General features: G+C 36.5%; 1 protein-coding gene across 10 annotated transcripts in view; it reads left to right on the forward strand.

The window, feature by feature from the left end:
* The window catches only part of Birc6 (baculoviral IAP repeat containing 6), a 186,133-nt gene that overhangs the window by 34,670 nt on the left and 124,890 nt on the right, over nt 1–26,573 (forward strand). For all 10 annotated transcript variants that reach the window (XR_008721423.1, XM_055618178.1, XM_055618192.1 and 7 more), the window contains exons 5-11: nt 298–409; nt 1,243–1,325; nt 5,318–5,701; nt 11,178–11,236; nt 16,671–18,065; nt 23,503–23,652; nt 24,767–24,992. Coding sequence is in view for 9 of the 10 variants with exons in the window: in XM_055618178.1 (XP_055474153.1) it covers nt 298–409; nt 1,243–1,325; nt 5,318–5,701; nt 11,178–11,236; nt 16,671–18,065; nt 23,503–23,652; nt 24,767–24,992 (2,409 nt within the window). In the remaining variant the exon portion in view is untranslated. The remainder of the gene's footprint in view (nt 1–297; nt 410–1,242; nt 1,326–5,317; nt 5,702–11,177; nt 11,237–16,670; nt 18,066–23,502; nt 23,653–24,766; nt 24,993–26,573) is intronic.

A 26,573-nucleotide genomic window follows, 5' to 3' on the forward strand; every position in this document is an offset into this window, starting at 1 on the left:
GACAAAGTGTAGGGCTCTCTGTTAGTCTCTTCATTTCCTGTTCTCAGATTATCAGTTAATTCAGTCTACCTGTGGAATTGTTTGACTGCTATAAACAGTAATCACATTTTCTTTTTCTATTCAGTTTGTAGGGAACTTACTAAAACAGTAATTTTTTAGTTGAAAATAAAACTTTAAAGATAATCATTCCCACATTTTTATAGGTATTTCAGTAATTTTCTTTTCTGCAGTATTTAATAGGAGTTTTCCCCTAGTTTGATGTCTCATTCCAGTTACATGCTGTTTGTTTCCTTTTAGGGCATTGATGTATAGTGAAGCTAACAGAAGGGAGACTTTCACCTCATGGCCTCATGTAGGCTATAGGTGGGCACAACCAGATCCCATGGCTCAAGCTGGATTTTATCACCAGGTAAAAAACATCAAAAATAGATTTTCCCCCCTCCAAATGTGCTTTTACAGCCTTCAGTAAACCCAGCATTTATTTTATTTTATTTTTTATCTATGTTTGGTACAGAGTAGCTACATGCTTGTTCATTTGCCTGCTTGTGAGTTTTGTTTGCCACATACTTGATTATGATGCTGATCCTATGTCCTACATCGGGAATGTAAGGGACAAATAATTACTGAGTTATTTAATACTTAATCTTTTTTTTTTTTTATTTGTTCTTTTTGCTATCAAATTGATGTGTTCTTTAAATGTCATTTTTGGGAACTTTGTTTAGATATGTGTTATTTTCAGTATTTGACTTCTGCTTGTGTAATTTGGTAGTAGAGTCTTGAGATAATGAAATAACAATCATTCTGCAAGGTAGGCGTGGTGATGCACCTGAAACGTTAGCACTTGGAGGCTTTGGGGTGTGGGGTGAGTTGCAGGCCAGGCAGAAGTATGTAGTGAGACAGCTGCATCTCTTTGTTTGTTTTGTTTGTGTATTTGCTTTTGAGGCAGGGTCTCGCTGCTGGCCTGCAAATTTATAGAACACTTATTTATGTATGAACAGAGTAATACTATAAATTATTGTTTTCCTAATTTCACTGTACTTGAAATTAGGAACTTATAAAGAGAATTTTTATTGAAAAGCCATTTTAATAATGATTGAATCTTCTCTTTTTCTCTTTTCTTCCCTTTTCCCCTCTCCCCTCCATACTTACTTGCTTCCTTCTCTTCCTTTCTTTTCTTCTTTTCTTCCCTTGTCTTCCTCTTCCCTCCCTTCTTTATTTCTTTTTTTTAACATGATTTTTCAGCCTGCCTCATCTGGAGATGATAGAGCCATGTGTTTTACTTGTAGTGTATGTCTCGTTTGTTGGGAACCTACGGATGAACCTTGGTGAGTCTTCAGTTTTCTGGGCTGTTAGTAATATACAGTACTTCTAGATTTTACTTTTCTGATATTGATATAATCTTTTCTTTTTGCTCTATGTTATTGTCACTGTCTTAAAACAGTGAGGTAGTCCTGTCTATATTCTGACTTTCTAAAATCTGCATGGGGAAAGTGCTAATCAATAGACCGAGGCTCTCATCAGACCATAGGCTGTGTTAAACCAATCCTAGCACTGTTACAGCAGTGCTCCATTGAAAAAGGCTAATAGAGAGTCCATGCATGCATGGGAGGTATTTAATAATACGTTTAAGTAACTTCTTTTTAGAGGTAATTTTCAGCCTATGAATTATAGCATGCAACATTTAAGTACCTGATTAAAATTAGATATGCAGTGAGACCCAAGATCTACTACTATGAGGCCCTATTTTAGAAAAATATAGTAGTAGTATTTTTTAATTAATATGTATGAATGTTTTGCCTGTATGTATGTATGTGTACCATATGTGTGCCTGGTGCATTAGATCCCATATAACTATAGTTACAGGTGATTGTGAGCCTCCATTTGGGTGTTGGAGCTCTGTGCTGGGAACTGATCCTGGGTCCTTTGTCAGAGCAATAAATGTTCTTAACTACTTAGCCATCTTCTCATCTTTTTTATAGACACTTTATGAGATAAAAATTATTATACCCCATCTTAAGCCTTTTTGTTTATTGATATCATTGTTTATTTGTATGTGTGCCATGCTTCTGGGTGTGTGCCTTCCTATTGAGTGTGTGTGGAGGTCAGGATGACTTGGAGGAGGAGTTGGTTCACTCCTTTTACTATGTGAATTCCAGGTTTGATTTCAGGTCTTCAGGCTGGAGTTGTGTGGTTTGTTTTTCCTTAATTAAAGGGTCTCACTGTGTAGGTCTGGTTGGTCTGGAATTTGCTATGTAGACCAGGCTGTGTTCAATGCTGGGCAAAGATTTATTTTTAACTTGTGCATATACATGTGTTGTCTGTGTGTGTGGTTTCATGTGTGCATGGATGCCCGTGAAGAGGATGTTGAATATCCTGGAGCTAGAGTTAAAGGGAGTTGTGATCTTTTGAATTGGAGTACTAGGACCCCAAATTGGATCCTTTGCAAGAGTAGCAAGTATACTTAACCTCTGAGCCAACTTTCCAGGGTTTTTGTTGTTATTGTTTGTTTTAATTTTTTAAAGTGGTTCTTTGACTGCATGCATGTCTGTGTGGGGTGTCAGATCTCCTGGAACAGGATTTATAGACAGTTGTGAGCTACCACGAGGGTGCTGGGGATTGAACCTGGGTCCTCTGGAAGAGCAGTCAGTGCTCTTAACCGCCGAGCCATCTTTCCAGTCCTTGTTTTTGTTTTTAAACCAGAGTCTCACCATGTAGTTTTCTTGGTTGAATTGGACCTCATTTTATAGATCTGGCAGGTCTTGAACTGATTGATCATCATAACTATCTCACTGTACTCTGTTACTGTATTTTATTTTAAAATGAAAAAATAAAAGTTTACCAAGGGTGCATGTCTAGTAGAAGATAGAAACAAGTTTTAGTTTTCAGATGTTACTTAGTTTGTACTAAAATTGGTTTGAAGTTTCCTGCTTATTAGTTGACATAAATGCAGAGAGCATCCATAAACCAAAACAAATCATTATTTAATTTATATCTGAAAATTACACATTATAGAATGTAATATAGATTTAAATTTTTTATTTCAGTTTTTAGTTTATTTGTATGTGTATGTTTGTGTATATATGCATGTGTGTATGAGGGTACCTTCAGAGGCCAGAAAAGAGCATAGGATCTCTGGAGGTGGTGTTACATGTGGTTGTGAGCTGCCTGCTATGAGTACTAGGAACAAACTCAGACTCCATAGGAGAACACCTAGCACTATTAGCCACTATTAACTGTGTCTCTGACCCCAACACATACATGTATACATTTGTTGCAGGGATCTCAGTATACAGCTGAGGTTGGCTTCAGGCCCCCCTTCCCCTCAGTGACATAGGGTCTCACTGTGTAGCTTTGGCTAATATTGAACTCACTGTATAGATCAAGCTGTCCTAGAACTCAAAAAGTTCCACATGCCTCTGCCTCTCTAGTGCTGAGATTAAAGTTTGCTCTTTCTGGTATCAGATTCTCCTACCATCAAGCTCTGGGTTCAGAAGAATGTGCCACCATACCCTGTCGTTTTTTCTTTTAAAAATGAAGGCACGGCTTAAATGAGCTCAGGTTGCACATCAACTCACTGTAATCCAGGCTAGCCTCAAACTTATGTTAGCTATCTTGCTTCAGCTTCCTGAGTGATGGCATTATGGGTACCTGTATTCATTAACTTTTTATGGTACTTGTATTCATAACTTTTTGTGTTGGGAAGGCAGATTCAAAATTTCAACTTGGACAGGTCAGTGCCCATTTTGTCTTGACATGCTGAGGGTTTTGGCATGTTCCAGACTATGGGATTTTAAAAAACCCTCAAGAATTTGCTAAGATTCTGATGTTCTGAGTATACTGTTCTAAGTGCATAGGAGAGAAAGTGTGTTGCCGAGCAAGGGTGCTCTTCAAGGCTTTTTAAGAGAGAAAATGAGACCTAGATATTTTGTTTGTGGGTGTTGAAAGAGCTACTTTGTAGGGAGGTTGAATCCTTCACGAAATAAAAATGGGTATTCTGTACCCCCTGTCAATTCTGTATTAAGTTAATTCTTGTATGCTTGGTGTTGTGACAAGTTTGGCCATTGCAGTGAAAAACTGGAAAAATTTTATATGTGTACAAGAGTATAGTGGTTTCTGGGAGGCAGATGCAGGTGGATCTCTTGTGAGTTTGAGGCCATGCAGAGATACATACTGATACCATGTTTTTCTTTTAAAAAAAAAAAAAAAAATGCTGTAGCCTATACAGTGTGACAAATTTGTGGAGAGTTAGAACTTAATATTCTTTAGTGATCACTGTCAGGAACATTTTTTTTTTTTCTTTTACGAAAGCTGTTATGGAGTGGCTCACTCAGTGTCACTGGTGATTTAAAATTGCTTGAAGTAATAAACAAAAATAATAATAATAAGCAATACAAGTTTTTTTTTCCAAGTTAAGAAAAGCTTTTTTCGTCATAAGCTAATCAAAATATTTTTGAACTATACTAGTTAAAATCCTAAGAATGCTTATCTGGAACATGATAAAAGATTAGTAGGATTAGCTATAATTGAAGTTAGCTTTTACTTTTATTTTACACAGTCTGGGACTTTAAATATTTAAATAAAAAGTTAAACGCAGGTAAGAGAAGGTAGAAAGGGGGAAATGAGCTGTTAGAGAATGTAGCTCGAATTTGTGCTCGGTGGCACACATTATAATGTCGAAGAGGTTATGGAAGATATCTGTGCATTCCAAATGTCCAGGATGTTATAATAGTAAACTGTAGGTGCAATGTAAAGAGAAATGTGTCTGTTCTGAAGAACAGCGTGTTTTATGAGTAAAACTCTGTTTCTTTGCCCTGAGTAAGAAAACAAAATTCCATCTTCGGTAGCAGGGTCGTGTCCTCAGGTATTGCTTTGAAATTACAAGTAGGAAAATTATACAAGGAAACAAACAGCAGAAAACCAAAAGAAAATTTAAAAGAGTTAGGAAATTCAGCAAATAATTTTATCATGAATTGTATTATAGTATTTATTTCACACTTGTACTGACTTCGAGTAAAACTGATAGCCAATAAGCGCCCAGAATATGGATCGTGCAAGTAAACACTGAATGGTTGAGTGAAATTGAGTAATGACATAAAGGTAAGTTCAGTGGAGGGCTGGAAATGTGGCTGAGTAGTAAAGTGCTTGTTCCATATGCTCAGAGGCCCAGGCTTCATTCCTGTACTTACACTGCCACCCCCACCCTCCCTATCCACCAGATAAAAACGTAAGATTAACACTTTTTAAATGTGTGCATAAAGAAGGCAGTCTTCAAGTTCCTGCTTGCTCTTCAGTAAACTTCCCTTCTCATCCTGTAAAGGTCTGAACATGAGAGACATTCTCCCAACTGCCCCTTCGTGAAAGGCGAGCACACCCAGAATGTGCCCTTGTCGGTCACACTGGCAACGAGTCCTGCACAGCTCCCTTCTGCAGATGGAGCTGACAGAATCTCTTGCTTTGGATCAGGGAGCTGCCCACAGTTTTTAGCTGCTGCGACCAAACGCGGGAAGATCTGCATATGGGATGTCTCCAAACTCATGAAGGTGCACTTGAAGTTTGAAATCAATGCCTACGATCCAGCAATTGTGCAACAACTGATCCTGTCAGGAGATCCAAGCTCAGGAGTTGATTCAAGGAGACCGACTTTGGCATGGCTGGAGGACTCCTCCAGTTGCTCAGACATACCGAAACTGGAAGGAGACAGGTACGCGGCTTTGTTCAGTAGTATTTGTAGTGGTACATGTTTTCTCTTTTGCAATTTTAGAACTCCATTAATTAGTGAGCTAGCAGCCCCCCCCCAAAAAAAACCATCAACAACTACCAAAAAAAAAAAATGGGTCAAGTTAGAGAGTAGAAAATAGACGTTTGGCTAGAAATCTGAACGTGATGTGAATCTCGTAAGTTTTCATTCAGAATTTCTCTGATTAGTTGCATCTGGTGGCTGGAACAGTAGGGCTTTTATGAATTGAATGGCAGTCTGGACCGTAAAGTGAGCATTCTGTCTCAATAGACCAAAAAATAAAACACACTAAAGGAAATCGCACTGTGTATAATACACACTTTTTCTCCAGATTACATTTTTTTTTTTTAATATTAAGTAAGTGAGACAAACAGGAGTTGGTAGAAATGCTGACCGTTAACTAAGGATAAATATATGATAATGAAAAATACAATGCCGAACAGCTAGCAAACAGTATCAGTCACTCCATATACTGGAGAGGCTAAAATACATTTGACCAGTTATTCATTATATAGTTCTGAAGGTACTCTGCAAATTCATTTCTGTGCAATAACTATCAAACTATGTAAGTCTTGAGATAGGAAATCCCACTTTTGTCTCATTGCCACATTAAAAACTAAAACTTAGGAATAGTAGCCCACTGTTAAGAGTGCATATGTAGCACTGTGAGGTCCTAGTTCTGTCTTTAGTATAAAAACAGAGATTTAACAGAAAATAAAACAAGAAAAGAAAGTTGAAATATTGAAGTTACACCAGTGTTTAACTTAATTTAACTTAATTTTTACCAGATAGTTCTACAGAATAGTTGTACCAAAGGATCCTGTTTTCTCTCTTCTATGTTCCCTCAAGTTCTGGAAGTGTTTGTCACTAATGAGTAGCAAAATGACTTTAGATGGTTAAAGATGATCTAATTATTTAGAATAGAGTGTGCCAGGAGTAGTAAAGGAGACATGTCTCATTGGTTTTTGTTTTGTTCAGACAGTATGCATTACACTGCCCTAATATTTTGGCTCTCTTCCCTCCCAGAGCTATCTGCACAGAGCTTGAGGCACCCTTGTTTGCTTCTTTGATAGATTCTTGGCTTTTGTGGCTCTATGTTATCTGTAGGGGTTGGGGGTGGAAAGTTCAGGAAACACTCTTGTTTGCTAAGAATCTCCATTTGTGCGTTTGAATTGGACCAATTTCACGTGGCTTTGTTTTGTTGGTATAAACAGAGTGAAGGATTTAATGTAGCCGCTCAGTGTGTGTTGAATAATAGCAGCTATCCCGGTGAAGACTCTACCAATGGAGCATATTTAACTGCGACTTGCTTGTCCCTAAACACGAGATTATCTTCCTCTTACCTGCTGGGTGTCTAGTGTCCTGATAAGACTGCTGTTACATCCTATACATAGGGTTTCATTGTGAAGCACTGGTCTGGTGCTCCTTATGTAGACCAGGCTGTCCTGTGCTACCAAACTGGGCGTGCCTTTAGTCCCAGCACTCTTGGGAGGCAAAGGTAGGTGGATTGCTGTGAGTTATTGAGGCTAGTCTGTTCTTCGAGGCCAGGACTACATAGAGAAACCCTGCCTCAGGAAAAAAAAGGGGGAGGGGGATGCGCTGCTACATTGATGACATGCATTTTTATTAAGTGATACAGGATTTTGTTAAATGAAAATTATGAAATTTAATTAACAATTCAACGTACAAGTTGGGAAGTTTGTGTAGTTCATCTTGCTAATATCATGTGGAAATTGACTGACAGAAAAAGGCACTGGGCCCGAGATCTGGTATAGACTAAACTAAAACTTTATGACTGTTTTCTGTTACTAGAAATCTGTGAGAGTTTGAGGGGCAAGCAGTTTGTTTAGCTGTTGTCTGAGTTTTTATAAACATATTTGCTCATAGTACTAGAACTAAGAATGCTTTTTTTAAAAAAAATTATTAAAGGATATAGTTGTTAATTATGGAAGATAATGAAATTGGCTTGTCATTTTAAACCTTTATTTTAATTAGAACTTTGTTCTACATCTTGAATTTGTAGATTAAAAGTTACATCAAAATAGGCTTCTAGGATTACCACATTCCTCTTTGGGAAAATGTACCCTTTATAAATATATGTGTACATACTAGGTTCATACGCTTTCGTTATTTCCAGCAGAAATAATACCACAGTGTTATATAGTTAAAGACAGAAGTTTAAAATATATCTAGGGTTGGTTGAATCTGTGCACTAAGGTGAAATACTTGGTAAGAAGTGGCAAAGTGGGACACCAAGTTGGGGGTGTCCTCAGTTATAGAGTGCTTGATTAGCAGGGGCAAAGAAAAGTCTTGGGTTTAATTCCCAAGCTCAGTGTCTTCCAAAAAAGGTGGGAAGGAAGGTCAAAGAAAGACTCAGCATTAGGTGACTATATTAACCCCAGCACTTGGGAGGTTAAAGCAGGAGAAAGGTCAGCCTGGGATACAGAGCTGATACCCTCTTTTAAAACAAACAAACAAACAAACAAACAAACAAACAAACAAACAAATCCAGGACAAAATACAGCATTGGTGCTCCATACCTGGTGTTTGTCTTCTTGTCCCCTTTCCCCAGAGGTAATGGGAGTCCTGTTGGAATACTAGTGAATAGAAATACTTCTGACATTGAGGCACAAGATACAATATGTTTAATCTTCAGATATCAAATGTGGGTTTCATTACCTTTAAGAACAGCATATTGGAGATTAAAAGTTGGATTTAAAGTTATTAACTATAACTCACATAGAATTACTTTTGACTATTACAAAGTATTTGACATTCTCAGATTTATTCAGTGAAGAGAATTTGACAGCATACTTAGTTTAAATAAAGTATCATGTTTCTCTAGGTGCTATACTTGCCATTTATATTTGTACTTTGAGACAGGGTCTCATTTTTCTATCCTAGGTTGGTCTGCCTTTTAAGTGCTGAGATACTAAGACATTACTGCTCTGCTTCATTTTGTGTATTTTGCTGAGTTGACAAAGATGTTCTGAATTTCATTTTTGAGGATACTGTGGCATAGATAAAATTAATGATATTTGATTAGTTTTAAAACAAAGCTAGTATTAACTAAACTTTGTAACTTATCTATGCTTTATCTTGAATGTTACTTTGTGAAAGAGTTTGTATCTAAAAACTGTACAGTAAAGGAGTAAATATGTTTATTGTGGAACAATTGGCAAAGGCAGGAATAAAAATGAAAGGCAACCTAGAGAACCTATAATCATACTATCTAGTTCATTTGTGTTCTTCACTTTTATTTTATTTTATTTTTTTCAAGACAGGATTTCTCTGCGTAGCCTTGGCTGTCCTGGACTCACTTTGTAGACCAGGCTGGCCTTGAACTCACAGAGATCCCCTGCCTCTGCCTCTCTGAATGCTAGGATCACAGGCATGCTCCACCTTATCTGGCTATGTTTTAGAATTTTTATTATTAAATATTTTAGGAATAGATTATTATGTTTTGAAGACTTTCAGACCTCTGTAATGTCAACACTCCTGAATTCTTTCTTAAAAACAAAAACAAAACAAAACAAAACAAAAAACAACTGTTATCTCAGTATAGCTGGCCAATACTTGATTAACACTAAAGTCCTTTGGTAGTTGAAACCTAATGTGTTCTTGCTTTAGATTTGCTTATTCTAGCTTCCAAGTACAGTATTTTTCTCAGAATTTTTTTAGGTGTCTCAGTTTTTTTTAGGTGTCTTAGTAGTTCTGATTAGGATTGAATTTTTGAAGCTAATTAGTAGGTGATATCCTAAGCTTGTTTTACATTCTTTTTATTTTAAACTATAGTGACTGGGGGGTGTTTTCTGATGATAATGCTCTGTGGTAGAGTAGTTGCCCAATATTCAGGAGGCTCAACATTGAATAACAACAACACCACCAATAAAAAGCTAGTCACGTGAATAAGAGAATTGACTGTGATTATCTATTAATACCATTTACAAAAACCCAAGGCACAGAATCTTTGTCAACATTGCCTTGGTAAACCTCTTAAAGATTTAAACATTGCCCTTGGAATGTTATATTAAATTCTTTTTTTTTTTCCAAGAAGAGTTGGGGGATTTTAGAGATAAAGCCCTCCTTGCTGTCCTGGAACTTGGGCCAAGGTCCTTTCCCTCAACCTCTTAGGCAGCTGGAAAAACAGGTGCATGCTTGATACTGTGCCAGGAGTTTGAAGTGGAGATTACCGTTTGTATGTAAATACCTAAATACCATGGATTTCAGTACACTGTATTGTTTTAGAAAAGGAGAATGTCTTTTCTTTCTATAAAATGCATCTTTTATTTTTGTAATGAGAGTATGATGATTTAAAAAAAATATTGGTGACTAGTCAATAGGTTACAGAACTTGGCTATTATGTCTAAGAGGATGACTGAAGATTATTTCAAAGAGGGGACCTGACAGTTTCTTGTCCACCTGAATGAAGGACAAAGGACAGATCACTGTCTTGTCCTTACTTCTGAGTTGTGAACTTCACCCTGTGTGTCTCACAGAATGAACATACGCATACATACATACACACACACAAAACCACAATAAAAATGAAATGAATGTTGGTGTGAATACATGTAGAATACATTTTACACATATACATTCATATAGCTGTTTTTTATTTAGAGTAATGGTTTTGAATTTATTGACAGTAGTTCTTAATATTTTACTACCACAGGCTCAAGCTTGATTTGACCAGCTGCCACTCTCTCTTACTTTTGTGCTTCTTTAAATTATCTTTAGTCAGTTTCACATACCTACAAATGTTAAAGATTTTTAGAGGATTCCTTTCATGCAAACTTTTTTATATAGTCCTTCATTTAATGATTTATAATTGTTTATGAATTATATATCAAATTTATTTATATCATATTTCATTTAGCAGTTTGTATATTACTTATGTTTGATCTGTGTACTAGTGGTTTTAACACTGCTTTTCAGGGCTGAGGTTATAGCTTAGTTTTCTAAAAATATTGTAAATGTATTTATTTTAGATTGTGAGTATTTTGCCTTGAATATATGTTTGTGCAGAATGTGCATGTCTGGTGTCCATGAAGGTTTCAAAGGGGGTCATCAGAGCCCTCAGAACTGTGAACCATCATGTATGTGGTGTGCTGGAAACTGAGCCTGGATTCACTGTAGGAGCAGCAAGTGCTCTTAACCAGTGAGCCCCTCGCTCAGTGTTAACCATGCTTGACTAGAACAGGTAGGGCTCTAAGTTGATCCTCAGCACTGCCCGTTTTAAAGCGCATGAGGCAAGCCATACACAGCTATCTCCTTTGGTTTCTTATGTGATGTGTGTTATTTTTTTGGGTGTGCTGGGGATTGAACCCAAGGTCTTACACATGCCAGGCTTCTACACTGTGCCTTATGTATATCCTTAGCCTATAAGGTTTACTATTTTTACTTTTAAGTTTAAATTGTTTTTACTTTGTCTTTTAAGTGATGATTTACTGGAGGATTCAGACAGCGAAGAGCATTCCAGATCAGATTCTGTGACAGGTATGTAAAAAACCTTAGACAATATATTTTTATGTCTTTATATTTATACAGTTAAAATATATCTTAATACCAATTAATTATCAATTTCCTAATGAAACTGAAAATCTTTAACTGATATACTACTTTAGTTTTCTATGTTATCAGAGTTTGAATTAAGTATAAGAACATTTTATCCCGTAATTAAAATTTACATAACCATTTCATTTAAAGGGACTAAAATATTAGGTATATTAAATTTCTGTCATATATGCCAGGGGATGAAAATTGTACTTATTTTATTTGTATGCCATAGTCGTTAAATAACTGTAACGTTTAAATAAATTTTTATAGTCCAATTAGGTGAAACTATAAAGTCGTAGCCATTGTGGTATCAAGTAGATGCTGCCTTGTTTGTTCATGAAATACTAAGTAAAGCAACATGGTTCATCATGTAGCTTGCTTTGTAGTTTAGACTGATAGTGAGCTCCACAGTCTTCCTTTAAGCTTCTCCCTGTTGGGTTATAGGCAATATCTGGCTTACATGTGCCATATTTTTCATTATTAGTCATATTGGAGGCTAATGTATCTCAAAATGGTTTTATTACATTATTTTCTTTGTGTATGTGTTTAAGTGTACTCATCTGCACATGTGCTTGAGGTGACTGGAAATTGATGTGTTGAATGTCTGTTATTTCTCCACCTTAGTTTTTGAAACAGTATCTCTGTGTCTCTGTCTCTCTCTGTCTGTCTCTCTCCATGGTTTTACTGTATATCTTGGCTCTCCTGGAACTCAGTCTGTACACCAACCTGGCTTCAAAATCACAGAGACCTGCCTGTCTCTGCCTGCCAAGTGTTGGGATTAAAGGTGTGTGCCACTACCTGGTTTCTTGTTAAACTGGGAGCTTGTCTATTTGACTTGGCTAGCTGGCCAGCAAGCTTCAGGGTTCCACTGGTCTATGTGTCTTCCAGTGCTGGAGTTACAAATAGATACTGCCATACTTAGCTTTACATGGGTGCTTGGAATCTGAACTTTACAACTTTAAGCTTACAGTTGAGTCATCTGCCCCTACTACATCACGTTAGAATATGGAACCTAGTCTTCTTATTATTACAGGTATATTTATATTTTTCTAATTACATTTTCTAAACTGCAAAAATAATGTTTAACATGCATTAAAGAATTGTGTACACCGTACCTGAGAAGTGCCCAGTTTTTAAAAAGTGATGGTTATTGTGACTGTAATGTCATAAACATGTCAAGGACATGTAACATACTTCATGTCTTTAGAAGAAACATGAGTTGTGTAATATAGTAGTTTAAACATATAGTTATTATAAAGTAGTGAATGTTTTCTAAATTCTGATTTGCCCTGAAATAGTTGTGAGGTTGCTAAGGAGAAGGTTGCACTGATTTTGGTTTAACACTCATTTTTCAAATTTTTAGTTCTGGAACACAACCAAAAGTAATGAAAATATCCTAGTGATACAGAGATATAATTCTAGAAAAGGAATTGATTCCATTTAGAAAGTTTAGACTAGGCTGTCAGGGTGGTTCAGCAGGTCGTTGGTACTCACTGCCAACTCTGATGACCTGGGTATTATCTCTGAGAACTGTTGGTGGAAGGAGACATCAGAATCCCACAAGTTGTCCTTGGACCTTTACACACACTCCATGGTGTATGTGGGCACACACAAACAGAATGCAAATAATTTAGGCTCTTGTCCTGAAGAAGGCAGTGCTCTTTTCCTCCTTTGCTGTCCTTTTACAAAGATAGAAGTGGCATTCTATTACATTTTCTAATCTTATATAGAAAAATAGGATGAGCGCTGGAGACCTGAAACCTCATACTTTTCTATAGGAAAGATCCCTGGTTTTCTTAGGTTACTTAACTCTGTGGCTTCAGTTTTTTGTTTGTGAAGTGTTTATAGTCAGGTATTCTTCCAATGTTCCTTTTTTTCTTTTTAAATCCATTGGCTTTAACTATAGCAACTTACTTGTATGCCATAACTTTACTCCTTTCTTTTGGTCTAAAGAGCTCAGTATGGGGCTGGAGAGATGACTCAAAGGTTAAGAGCACTGACTGCTCCTTCAGAGGTCCTGAGTTCAATTCTTAGCAACCACATGGTGGCTCACAACCACCTATAATGAGATCTGGTGCCCTCTTCTGGCATGCAAGTGTACATGCAGGCACAACATTGTATACATAATAATTAAATAAATACTAAAAAAAAGAGCTCAGTATGTATATTTGGGATTAATATTATTTACATTTTCTGAACATGCTGGCAATGCCTAATCTGTCCTGATGGCTGTAATTAGGAGGGTTGCTATAAGTTAACCCTAGCCTGGGCTGTAGAGCAAGACCCTGTCTCACCTCCCAAAATAATACTTGCATTTGGTCTATATTCTTATTTCTCTTCTACCATTATGTTTTTCATCTTTGATTGTTTGATTATCTATACTGCCATAGAATACACTTCAGTTTCCAATATTCAAACACTTATCTAGTCTCTTCTTTTGAGACAGGATCTCATTATGTAGCTGGCTTGTATAGATCAGTCTAGCCTTGAATTCAGAGTTCTGGCCTTCTGCCCCCTGAGTTTTCAGATTAATAGTGTGTGGTGCTATTCAGGGTCCTTTTCATATATTCTTGTTAGTATATATGTGATACATTTTTAAAGGAACTGTTGCCTTTAAATAGAATTAAAACATCATGCTAGTAAGGGATAAAATCCTTCTAGCTTAAAAAAAATGTATATTCCTTCATTTGTGTTTAATATGTGTTGTGTACATGAGTATGAGTTCTTGTGTGGAGGCCAGACACGTTAGTGTTTTTGTTTTTGAAAGTATCTTTCATTGACTTAGAATTTACCAGTTCTAGTTTGGACTGTTTGGCCATTGAGCCCCAGGGACCTGCCTGTTGTGCCATCCCCTGTGCTGATTATAAGTGTGCTTTGCTTTCTTGGCTTATTTTACGTGGGTTCTAGGGATTGAGTTCAGGTCCCTTATGCTTTCCTGTAAGAAATGTACCTTACTGACTGAGCCATCTTCTCAGCCCTAGTAATTTCTTAATTTGAGGGTTTGTAAGAAGGCTGTTCTTTCATAGGAAAATATATACCTTTGAGACTGATTATAAATATATAAGTTCTAACCTATACTTTTTATACCAGTAACTTTATGGAGGATTATAGAGTAAACATATCTAAACTTGATAGTAACGAGAGATGTAGTCTTATCTTGAAATGTCTTAAAAATTTTAGATGCCATTTCAGAACTTTACAAGTCTAAGCGATTTGTATTAATTACTTAGTTCAAAGAAAGAACTGTAGAATATATTAACCTCAAAATTACAAGTGCACTCTAAGAGGCATCTGTTTTTGGTTGAAGATTGTAAGTTTTGAAAGTTCCTAGTTAGTTTAAAAAAAAACATTCTGTTTTTGAACCATATATTTGAATTAAGGAAACATGACTTCTCATGAAGACTGAAAAGAAGGGTTGATAGGAGAGTTGAGTACAAACTGCATTTTGACAGCTTTAGGAAAGAGCAAAGACAGAATCTAATTGCTTAGCTCAGGAAGTATGACTGTTGGAAGCTGTGGCTTTGTTACTAAAGAAAGCAAGCTACAGGAGGATTTCCCAAACTGATTTGAAAATACTGTATTGCAGGTATACTACATTAAAATTTACGTGGTCTAGAAGAAACTTTGAATAAAAGGCCTGTCGTTCAGTGGCAGAGTGGTTGCCTCACATGCAAGAGGCCCTGTGTTCATCTGAGAGCAATGTTAATATTGAATTGAAATAGAAAAAAATTGAAGAAGGAGCAGTTGACTTAGAGATGTCAGATTTTCATATTGAATTACTCTATGTCCCAGATATGCATTGAGTGGTTATAAGAAGAAGTAGAATAATAGAGCCATTGGATTTATTTTTGTATATTTATTTTCTAGCTTTTTGGTTTTTTTGAGCAGGCTCTCACACTGTATCCTGATGGCTTGGAACTCACTGTGTAGTCTAGACTGGCCTCATACTCAGAGTACTCTTCCCCATTCTGTCTTTCAGATGTTTAGATTACAGCACTAAGCCACCTAACTTAGTTTATCATTTCCTTTTAAACAGCTTCATTTTATTTAAATATTGTCTTAACTTTGTGTGCTTTGTGGATCTATTTTTACTTAATACATACATAGATTTAAACTGTTCTGTTTGGACAATTTCTTGTAATAACTTTAAAAAGTCATTTAAGTTTTTTAGTTTAGTCCATCAAATAGGTAAGCATCTCCAGGATATATTATATTTTAATTAATTAAAGGTATAAAAATACTTTACTTTTTACTTGGAGTTTCCAGTCTAAGAAAATAGATGTAGCTAACACCATGCAGCTGAGCAGCTGTTTGTTGTTATAGCCACAGAATATGGAAGAAATGAACAGTTTTGTTCTGCTTCAGTTAGAAAGTAGTTCAGTTGCAGAGGTTAGTAATATGTGAAGATAAGAGAATCCCATATCGTAGGAAATCCCGGGTAACACTCAGGGACTGTTGAAGAGACTGTAAGGGTGTAGTACCGTGGTGTTCCACTGCCTCCTTGCTTATTACCTACTGTGCTTCCAGTCTTTATGTAGCCACGTCATTTGCTATTTCCTTGACTGATTTTTTTTTCTACCTAATTATAAAATTGGTTCTATTTTTTTTCTTTACTTTTGCCTATCCCTAGAGTGTTTTTCTCATTGTTGTTACTGACTGATTCTTACTGTTGGGAAATTAAAAAAAAAAAAAATCAAAACCAAAATTTTTTGAGAGAATTTTCAGTTCAGTATTGGTTACCTGAGTGGAGAATTGACTTCTGTCTCTTAGAGTAGTAAAAAGAAAGGAACTGAGGTATTTCAGAGCGTGTATAAATTATAATACACAAATAATATTAGGTGTATTTTTCATGTAGAAGTGAAGCCCAGAAATTACTTTCTTTTAATATTAATTTAAAGCATAACTAAATAATATATTAATTTTAAAAATTATTTTCCTTCTGATGCTTTCAGAATCTATTTTTCTTTAATTCGTAAGAGAATATATTTAAGTTGAAAATAATTTTGAGTGTCTTGAGTAGTTTTTAAAGAGTTTTCTTATATAGGATCATCTGAGATTTGATTAAATTTTTTTAAAAAATACTTCAGAGTAAAAAAAAAATAACTTAACTTTTGTGTGTGCATGTATGTATGGCACATGCACACGTGTAGTGGCCAGAGGGACTCCTTGTAGTAGTTTTCTCAGTGATCAAGCTGAGTCTGGCTTTGGGGAAGAGCCTTTACCTTCTGGTTTATCTTACTAACCATGAAATACTTTGAACTCTTCTGTTTACTGTAATGCATAGTCCAGATGAACTAGGACAAACCTCATTGAAGCACGGATTGTGATTTACATGACCAAGGCTGCTGCATCTAATGTATTTTTCGTTTTAAAGGTCATACATCACAGAAGGAAGCCATGGAAGTAAGCCTTGATATAACAGCGCTTAGCATTCTCCAACAGCCAGAAAAACTGCAGTGGGAGATCGTGGCTAATGTGCTTGAGGATACTGTTAAGGATCTTGAAGAACTTGGAGCGAACCCTTGCTTAACAAACTCTAAGAGTGAAAAGACAAAGGAAAAGCACCAGGAACAACACAACATTCCCTTTCCATGCTTATTGGCTGGAGGTTTATTAACATATAAATCTCCTGCTACCTCACCAATTAGTAGTAATTCTCACAGGTCACTGGATGGTGTAAGCAGAACTCAGGGCGAAAGTATGTCAGAACAAGGGTCAACAGACAATGAATCCTGTACAAATTCAGAACTGAATTCTCCTCTGGTAAGGAGGACTTTACCTGTTTTACTTCTTTATAGTATCAAAGAATCTGACGAGAAAGCAGGAAGAATCTTTTCCCAGATGAACAATATTATGAGTAAAAGTTTGCATGATGACGGTTTTACAGTTCCGCAGATTATTGAGATGGAGCTGGATAACCAGGAGCAGTTGCTGTTACAGGACCCTCCTGTGACGTACATTCAGCAGTTTGCAGATGCCGCAGCCAGCCTCACATCTCCAGATCCGGAGAAGTGGAGCTCTGTGTTTCCGAAGCCCGGGAGTCTGGTTCAGTGCTTGAGGCTACCAAAGTTTGCAGAGGAGGAAACTCTTTGTATAGACTCTATAACTCCTTGTGCTGATGGAATTCATTTGTTGGTGGGACTGCGGACATGCTCTGTTGAATCATTGAGTGCAATAAATCAAGTCGAGGCCTTGAATAATTTAAATAAATTAAATTCTGCACTATGTAATAGACGGAAAGGTGAGCTGGAATCCAATCTTGCTGTAGTGAATGGTGCAAATATTAGTGTGATTCAGCATGAGTCACCAGCAGACATACCGACTCCTTTGATCATTCAGCCAGAGCAGAGGAATGTTAGTGGTGGATATTTAGTTCTTTACAAAATGAATTATACCACTCGAATAGTGACTCTAGAAGAGGAGCCAGTAAAAATCCAACATATCAAAGATCCCCAGGACACAATTACCTCGCTCATTCTGCTTCCACCCGATATACTGGATAATCGAGAGGATGACTGTGAAGAACCTGCTGAGGAAATGCAATTGACCTCAAAGAATGGGATTGAAAGAGAAAAGAAATCTGACATTTCTACTCTTGGACACCTGGTAATAACCACTCAGGGAGGATATGTAAAAGTATTAGACCTTTCAAACTTTGAGATTTTGGCCAAAGTGGAGCCTCCCAAAAAGGAGGGCACTGAAGAACAGGATACATTTGTTTCTGTCATTTACTGCTCAGGCACAGACAGGCTGTGTGCATGCACCAAAGGTGAGCTGTTTCCTTGATTCTTCTGAAAATCCTTCTGTGGTATTTGTCTTTGTACTTATCTAGTGTAAATTTTAGATCCATGTAAGAGAGGATTCTTTTTTCTTTTTAGATAATAGTGTTTTTACTGATCTTAATTTTTAAAAATTATTTGTTTTTTATTTTTTTGGTTTTTGAGACAGGGTTTCTCTGTGTAGCCTTGGCTGTCCTGCAGTCTCACTTTAAAGACCATGCTGGCCTTGAACTCACAGAGTGAGCCCCCTGATTACAGGTGTGTGCCACCACTCCCAGCTTTTAAATTAAACAAACAAACAAAACAACAAAAATAAAAAAATAGAAAACTTCCCTAGGCAAGAAGTGTATTTGTAAATAGCTTATATGTTCCCAAAAGTATCTTCATAGCTGAGTATGGATGCTTATTTGGGACACCGATTCCGTAAATTGGGTCTGCACTCTGTTGGATGTTTCTTACTGGTTATTGTGTTTGGTTTTTTTGTTTCTTTGTTTGTTTGTTTGTTTATATTTTGAGACGGAGTCTTTATTATGTAGATCTGGCTGTCCTAGAACTCTATTGTTATATAGAAGCTTTTTAGTTTTATGTAATCCATTTATCTTCCCATTCATTTCTTTGGCTTTTGAGGTCTGGTCTCAAAAATAAATCTCTACCCATTTCAGTGTTCTGAAACAGTTGTCCTTTGTTTTGTTCAATGAAAACTTTGTTTTCATAGTTTTTTTTTTTGAAACAAGGTCTTATTCTGTAGCCCAGGCAGGCCTGGAATATACAATGTAGTCTAGGCTAGCTTCAAACTCAGGAATTTTTTTTCTCCCTCAGCCTCTAGTGTTGTGGGATAAAATGAATGAGTCATCATACCTAGAAATGACGTTCTTCACTGCTTTTTTACATATTTTGATTTTACTGTTATCACACTCCTGTTCTTTTTTGGATTATGTTTTCATGGGGTATTTTACTCATTCCATTACCATTAATAGTTCACAGAGGTATAGTGGGCTTTTAATAAAGCGCCATAGAATTTTGTCCTTTGCTCCATTCCGTCACCCTGTGTTTTTAGTTAGATAATTAATCAGTTTTTATTTAAGGCAATTAATATAGGCATGATCTTACTACAGCTGTTCTGCTACTTTGTTTCTAGTTTTGTTGTATTTACTGTCCTATAGTTTCTTTTTGTGGTTTGATGAGCTACTTCCAGTAATGTGTTCTGATTAATTGCTCACTTTTGGTTTGCTTATGAATAATGATATTGTTACTATTAGGCTTGTAAGGAACAGTTTTGATTATAAAAGTTGCTTTGAAGTGATAGCAAGTCCACAGGATTGTAGAAATATGAATTGGAGCCATTGAAATGGCTCAATGGGCAAAGGCACTTGCCAGCCAAGCTGAGTTTGATCTTGTAACCCACATGGTAGAAGCAGAGAATCAGTTCCCGAACAAGCATATATACAGACACAACTAAATACAATAAAAAAAAAATTCTTTAAGAAAAGAATAAGAACAGAAATAATGAACAATGAAATGTACTTAAAATCTCTGCAGTTGCATTCCATCACTGAATTTTCAGAAGCTATCTTTTGCTTACATTTTTGTATCAGCTTGAATTTGTATAACTACTGCTGTTAATTTTTGTGCCTTTCTGTTTTTTTTTACCTTTTTAATCTTTCTTTCATTTAGGAACCCTTCCTTTAGATTTTTGGTAGAATGTGTCTGGATGGAAGCTGTGGTAATGACAGAGTACTATAACCTTAGTGAGTCAGGAGGCTCTACATCATGAGTTTAAGGCTAGCTTAGGCTATGTGAAAAACATACAAAAGAAAAAACTTGTCTCTTAAACATATTTCCTCAGCTTCTATTTGTATGGGAAAATATCTCTTATTTCTAAAAGATAGCTTTTTAAAGATACAGTTATGAGGATTTTTAGTTTCAGATCTTTGAAATCTTGCTATTTCCTTACTTTGTAAAATTTCTGTTTAAACAAGCTGGGTGTGGTGGTGCACACCTTTAATTTTAACATTCAGGAGGCAGAAACAGGTAGATTTGAGTTTGAGGCCAGTCTGATCTACATAGAACACTCCAGACCACCTAGGGCTACCCTAATGAGACCCTGTTTCAAAACAAAACAAAATCCCACAAAATTTCTGGTCAACAGTCAACAGTTAAGTAAATTGTAAATGGATGGCATGTTTGTGTATCTTTTTTTTTCTCTCATATACTCATGAGACTCTTCACCTTTTCTCTGTGAGAGATTGATTATGTCTTGGGGTAGAGTTGGATAAAATTGATTAGTGACCTTTGACCATTTTGTACCTGGAAATTTGTATTCTTTAACTTTGGGAAATTTTCTATTACTGATTTTTAAAATAAACTCTCTACCCTTTTCACATTCTTAAGTCCCTCTCGAACCCCAGTACCTCAGTACCTCTTTTTATACTATCCAGAGTTTCCTGTTATTTTCATTTCTTTTCTTCCCAAATTGTCTTTTTCAGGTAGCCTGTCTTTAAGCCTAGTAATTCCTTTTTTTCATATATGCTGTCCTCATTTAATCTTAGCTGGATGGTGGTCTCACACACTTTTTAATACCAGCACTTGAGAAGCAGAGGCAGGTGGATCTTTGTGAGTTTGAGGCTAGCCTGATCTACAGAGTGAGTTTCAGGGCTACATAGAGAAACCCTATCTTGAAAACTATCCCCCAATTTTTTTTTTAACTGAGTAAAGTTTTCAGCTTAAGCATTTTTTTTTTCTTTATCTCCATTAAGTTTCTTTGTTAGAGCATGGAGACACGATGGTTTTAAAGATTTGTTTTTATTCTTTTGTGCTATCAGTTTGTGAATGCTGGTATCCTTAAAGACCAGAGACATGAGATCTCTTGGGGGTGGTGTTACAGGCAGTTGTCAGCTAACACAGATGTTTCTAACGCTGTGCTAGAGCCACAGTCACTCACTCTTTGTTTGCATGGTATTCTTACAGCCATTGATTATGAACAGTTTGCATGTTGGTCTCTCAGTTTATTGTTTGAAGTTCATTGAATTGAACGACTTGTGGAATAGTTTCTGCCAAATTAGGGAAGTTTTTCAACACCTATTTATGCCTCTTGATTACTGGGATTAAAGGTATATGCCACTTTTTTTTTTTTTTTTAAACCTCTTACTAAGTATTGGGTAGTCTTTTGTGGTACATTTTAATTCGTGGCTGGCCATTTAGTATTTAAGAAGTTTAGTCTGGTTCCTTCCAAAGGATTGTTACTGCCTTAGTGTATTTTGTAACTCAACTGACTGTGTGAAATCTGTTTTCATTGCAGGTGGCTGTCTTCATTTTCCCCTTGGTTTTTATTTTTATTTTTAAAATGTTTTCCTTTAAATGTACTTATTTTTTTAAGATTTATTTATTTATTATGTATATGGTATTCTGTCTGCATGAACACCTGCATGCCAGAAGCAGGCACCGGATCTCATTGTAGATGGTTGTGAGCCGTCATGTGGTGCTGGGAATTGAACTCAGGACCTCTAGAGGAGCAGACAGTGCTCTTAACCTCTGAGCCATCTCTCCAGCCCCTTGGTTTTTATTTTTAAAGCTTGTTTATCTTAATTTAAATTTTACAGGTGTATAATTATTTCAATCATAATTACAGCCTTCCATGTTATCCTATCTTCCTCCTCTTCTCTTTGTACCCTTTTTCCTCAACAGGACACACGGACACACATACAAACACAAACACACACACTCATACAGTCCCTTTCTCCCTCCTGACTGTCACACACACAAACACACATATACACTCCCTCCCTCCCAAGTTTAATTAGGGTTGCTTTGCTTGAATGAGAGTGTGTTGGAGAAAGGCTTGTTTTTTACCTACTGTTCTCTGTTAGCATACCTTAGTATTCATCCAGATTGTGTGTCTCACAACCTTATGCGGTGTGGTCATGTCTCTGTTTCTCTGCCTTTATTTCCTGATGGGGTTCCTCGAGTCTCTTTTGCGTTGAACTGGAGGCTTAGTAGGCTGGTTTGACTTGTGTGGAGCATCTGAGTTTGTTATGTGGCAGTAGTTTGCCCAGCCCTTGGTACTTGTGTTGCTCCTTGTAATTCTGTTAGATGCCTGTTTTTTTTAGTGCTTTGCTTGCTCCATATAGGACATCAACCTTAGGTAGAAGACCTTGTTTGCTTCCTGCAAGGTAGTTGTAGGAGTTGTAGGAAGTTATAGCGAATTGGCTGTTTTTCATGACTTAACCTTGCCTTGGTCGACTGTAGATTTTATAGCTTTATAGTCCTAGATATATATAACAGAAAAGCTGTATGACACACACATTTTATATATGTGCCAGATGACTATAGTTTATATATATGCCATGTAACTATATAGTTTATATATTATATATATACACTATATATATATATACACACACACTATATATATAAATAATGCAGCTTTTCTCTTGGAATTGTAGCTACATAAATTCAACATTACCATGGAACATTATTTGTAATCAAGAATTTTTTTTTCTAGTCTCACATATTTGCTAAATTTGCTATTAGTTTGTTTTTATGTTCCAGAGATATGAAAACTAGAGATTTGGTCTGCTTTTTAAAATTTCAGGGGCTGAAGAAATAGCTCAGAGGTTAAGAGCATTTCCAGAGGTCCTGAGTTCTGTTCCCAGCAACCACATGGTGACTCATAACCATCTGTAATGAGATCTGGTCCCCTTTTTTGTTGTGGAAACGGACATGCAGGCAGAACACTGTATACATAATTAAATAAATAAGTTAAAAAATTCATTGTGAGCACATCAAAGTTAAAAATATTTGTTCATTTTTATTGCTCTTAGAATTAAGAGATTGGGCTATGGGTCTATATATATATATATATATATATATATATATATATATATATATACTGGCTTGTGTCTTCAATCTATAAGATTATTACAGTAACAGAACCTGTCTCAAAGGCTTTTGATAAAGTTTAGAGGAATTAACTAAAGATACCAAACTACTGTATTATATAATGTAATGAGTATGAGAATAAATACATTTTAACAAATGTGATGAGTGTTTTGCTTGCATGTATATCTGTGCCCTGAAAGGTAGACAATGATCTAAGATCCCTTGGAACTGGATTTACAAATGGTGTGAGCTGCCATGTAGGTTGTAGAAATTTGAACCCAGGTCCTTTGCATGAAGAAGTGCTTTTAACCAATGAACCATTTCTGTAGTTCTGATAAAAATATCTCTCTATATTGCTATTTCTTTACTAAATCAGTTGTGGTTCATTGCGACTGAATTTTCAAATTCTTTGGCACCGGTAACTGCTATGGTATTCTTTATCTGAATGTCAAGTAGTATTAAAAATAAATTATGAATTTTAAATAATATTCCATTTAGTTTTAAAACTATTTTCTATGTATTTGTTGATGAAATTTTACTACACTATAGGTGGTGAGCTTCATTTTCTCCAAATTGGAGGAACTTGTGATGATATTGATGAAGCTGATATTCTGGTAGATGGATCCCTTTCCAAAGGAATAGAACCATCTTTAGAAGGTTCTAGACCTTTATCAAATCCTTCAAGTCCTGGTATTTCAGGTAAGATACAACATTTTTAAATAAATAAAAATAATTTGTAATCTTTCTTTTTTTTAAATAATGAAGTCTTGATTACTCTGTTTTAGATAGACATTCTTTGACAAGGCTTGCTCATTTGTTTGTTTGTTTGTTTATGTTTATGGAAGTGTTTCCCTGTGTATAATTTTGGCTGTGCTAGAACTCAGTGTGTAGATCAGGCTAGCCTGGAAAGTCAGAGATCCACCTGTCTCTACTTCCCGAGTGCTGGATTTAAAGGTGTGTACCACCAACGCCCAGCAATAAGGCTTATTATTATAGGCTATTTATAATTGCTTATAATTCTGATAGATGAAAAATGTTACAAACTCATAAAGAAAAAAACTGATTTTCATAGATTACTCAGTATTGGTGATGTCAAAGAAGTAAAAATATTTTTCTTACGTTTTTGTAAATCACATTTTATTTAATTCATTTATTTTTGTGTGTATATGTGTGGACGTGTGCATGCACGTGAGTGCACGTGTCTGTATGCATGCCACATTAGCTGTGTGGAAGTTAACAACTTGTAGGTGTTGGCTATCTCTATCATGAGTCCAGATGGTTAGGTTTGGCAGTAGGCAGTTTTACCCACTGAGCCATTTTGCCTGCCCTTTTCTTTAAGTATATAGCTTTTATTTTAATTAAGGAGTGCAGTGTGAAAGAGAGGGACGTTGGGGCTGGAGAGAAGGTTAAGTGGTTAAGAGCACTAGCTGCTCTTCCAGAGGACCAGATTCAGTTACCAGCACTGATGCTGGACAGTTTGTTTTTAACAGTCTGTAATTCTGCCTCCAGTAGATCTGAGGCCTCTGGTCTCCACAGGCACCAGTATTCAAATGAACATGCTCACATAAAGAGGTGTGTGCCACCATGCCTGCCTATTTGCCCTTTTCTAACAAACTGGGTTTGGGAGTACTGAGTCTGAGCTGTCCCAGAGCCAGTGCTGGTTAGTGTAGAATAGAGATTCCTTACCTACTTTATTTGCTTTTCAGGCATTTGGCAGTGTTGTATTTTGAATAGATAAAAAGCATGAATTAAAATAATGTTTTTTCTTTTTCTTTTTAAATCTGTCTCAAATATTGCATTCACTACTGTTAAGGAGTTGATTTATTGGTGGACCAGCCTTTCACACTTGAAATCTTGACATCTCTAGTAGAACTAACTCGATTTGAGACACTGACTCCACGATTTTCAGCAACTGTTCCTCCATGTTGGGTAGAAGTTCAACAAGAACAGCAGCAAAGACGACACCCTCAGCATCTGCATCAGCAGCACCATGGCGACGCTGCTCAGCACACCCGGACTTGGAAATTGCAGACTGACAGGTATGGGGCTTCTCCAAGGAGCTTCACTTTAGACACTTTCTAGAGGTAACAGGGAGTTCCTAACTGTGTTACCATTTCTCTTAATATTGGAGTGTTACTAACTTTTCCCTTTCGTTTGCTGTTTGATTTTGGATATTCCTATATTGGTGTATTGTAGGATAATATAATGAGATGTTCTACTATTTGTTATTTGATAGTTTACAGATTTCTTTAGCAAATATTTAAATACTCATGTATTTAGAAACAATCGCCATTGCAGACAGTAGTACTGTGGTTCTTGTGAAAGTCATTTTAGTGAACATCAGACAGTGGACAGATATATCCTATGCTGTATAGTAGTAGTTCAAAAGTGGCTGTGGAGTGTGGAAAGGGAGAAGATATGTGAATAAATACTGGAGTGCATGTGCAAGAGTGAGCACCCTTAAAAAGCTCTGTAGAGATACTGATTCAGGGGCAATGCAAATATAAAGCCCCTGATGTAGTGTATTTTTATGACTTCTAGAGTAAGAAAACCATTGTTGTTGGAGGGTCATGAATGTAGTAGAGAGTGGTAGGAAGTAAGTCCCAACTTTTGCATTGTAGGAGATGAGGGTGTCAGAGGTTTTTGAGCATAGGAAAGCCTTGACAGCTGTTTATGCTTCAGGATTACTCCTGAGTGCTCTGTTGGGAATGGATAACAGGTGGCTCTAGTTGTGTATTGAGGGGATGGTATTGTACCAGTAGATGCAAATGCTTTAGTTTTATTGTTGAACTGCTGATGGGACATTGAATAATAATAATGATGATGATGATGGAGGCAGCGAAAGGATTAGTTGGTGTATGGATGTAATTTAAAGGTATAGGATAGAATTTTCTGATGCATTAACCTCTGATGTGAGAGGGGAGAATTTTTAGCAACAAAATAGATGAAGGAAGAAGTTCTTGTTTTACAGTGATGATTCTAGGATCTCATTTGTAGATCTAGGTTGGAGGGTCCAGAGGTCTTCAGGTAATTGATCATGACAGAAGCCCTCTTTGGTGGTCAAGGGCTTTGTTATGAACAAATCTCAAGGCAGGTACAGATTGTTATGATCATTGCCCTAAGTTTCATCCATTTAAAAACAAAAGGCCTTTGAGTTTATCCCTTGTGTGTGTATGACGGGGGACACACCAAAAGAGGTTATCAGATGCCCTGATATTGGAGTTAGTGACGGTTATGAATTCCCTAGTATGGGTGCTTATTAATGAGCTTGGGTCCTCTGGAAAAATGCTCTTTTGACCACTTAGCCATTTCTTCAGCCTCTATCCACCTCTTACCCCTCTTTTGCTTTTTGAGACAGGATTTCTTTCTGTAGTCTTGGCTGTCCTGGGACTCACTCTGTAGAGCCAGACTGGCCTTGAACTCAGAGATCCTCTGTCTGCCTCTGCCTCCCGAGTGCTCAGATTAAAGGCATGCACCACCACTGCCCAGTCCCCCTTTCTTCTTTCTTTCTTTCTTTCTTTCTTTCTTTCTTTCTTTCTTTCTTTCTTTCTTTCTTTCTTTCTTTCTTTCTTTCTTCCTTCCTTCCTTCCTTCCTTCCTTCCTTCCTTCCTTCCTTCCTT

This window comes from Psammomys obesus, unplaced genomic scaffold, assembly GCF_907164565.1.
Source record: "Psammomys obesus unplaced genomic scaffold, mPsaObe1.curated_primary_1811, whole genome shotgun sequence".
Taxonomy (NCBI): domain Eukaryota; kingdom Metazoa; phylum Chordata; class Mammalia; order Rodentia; family Muridae; genus Psammomys; species Psammomys obesus.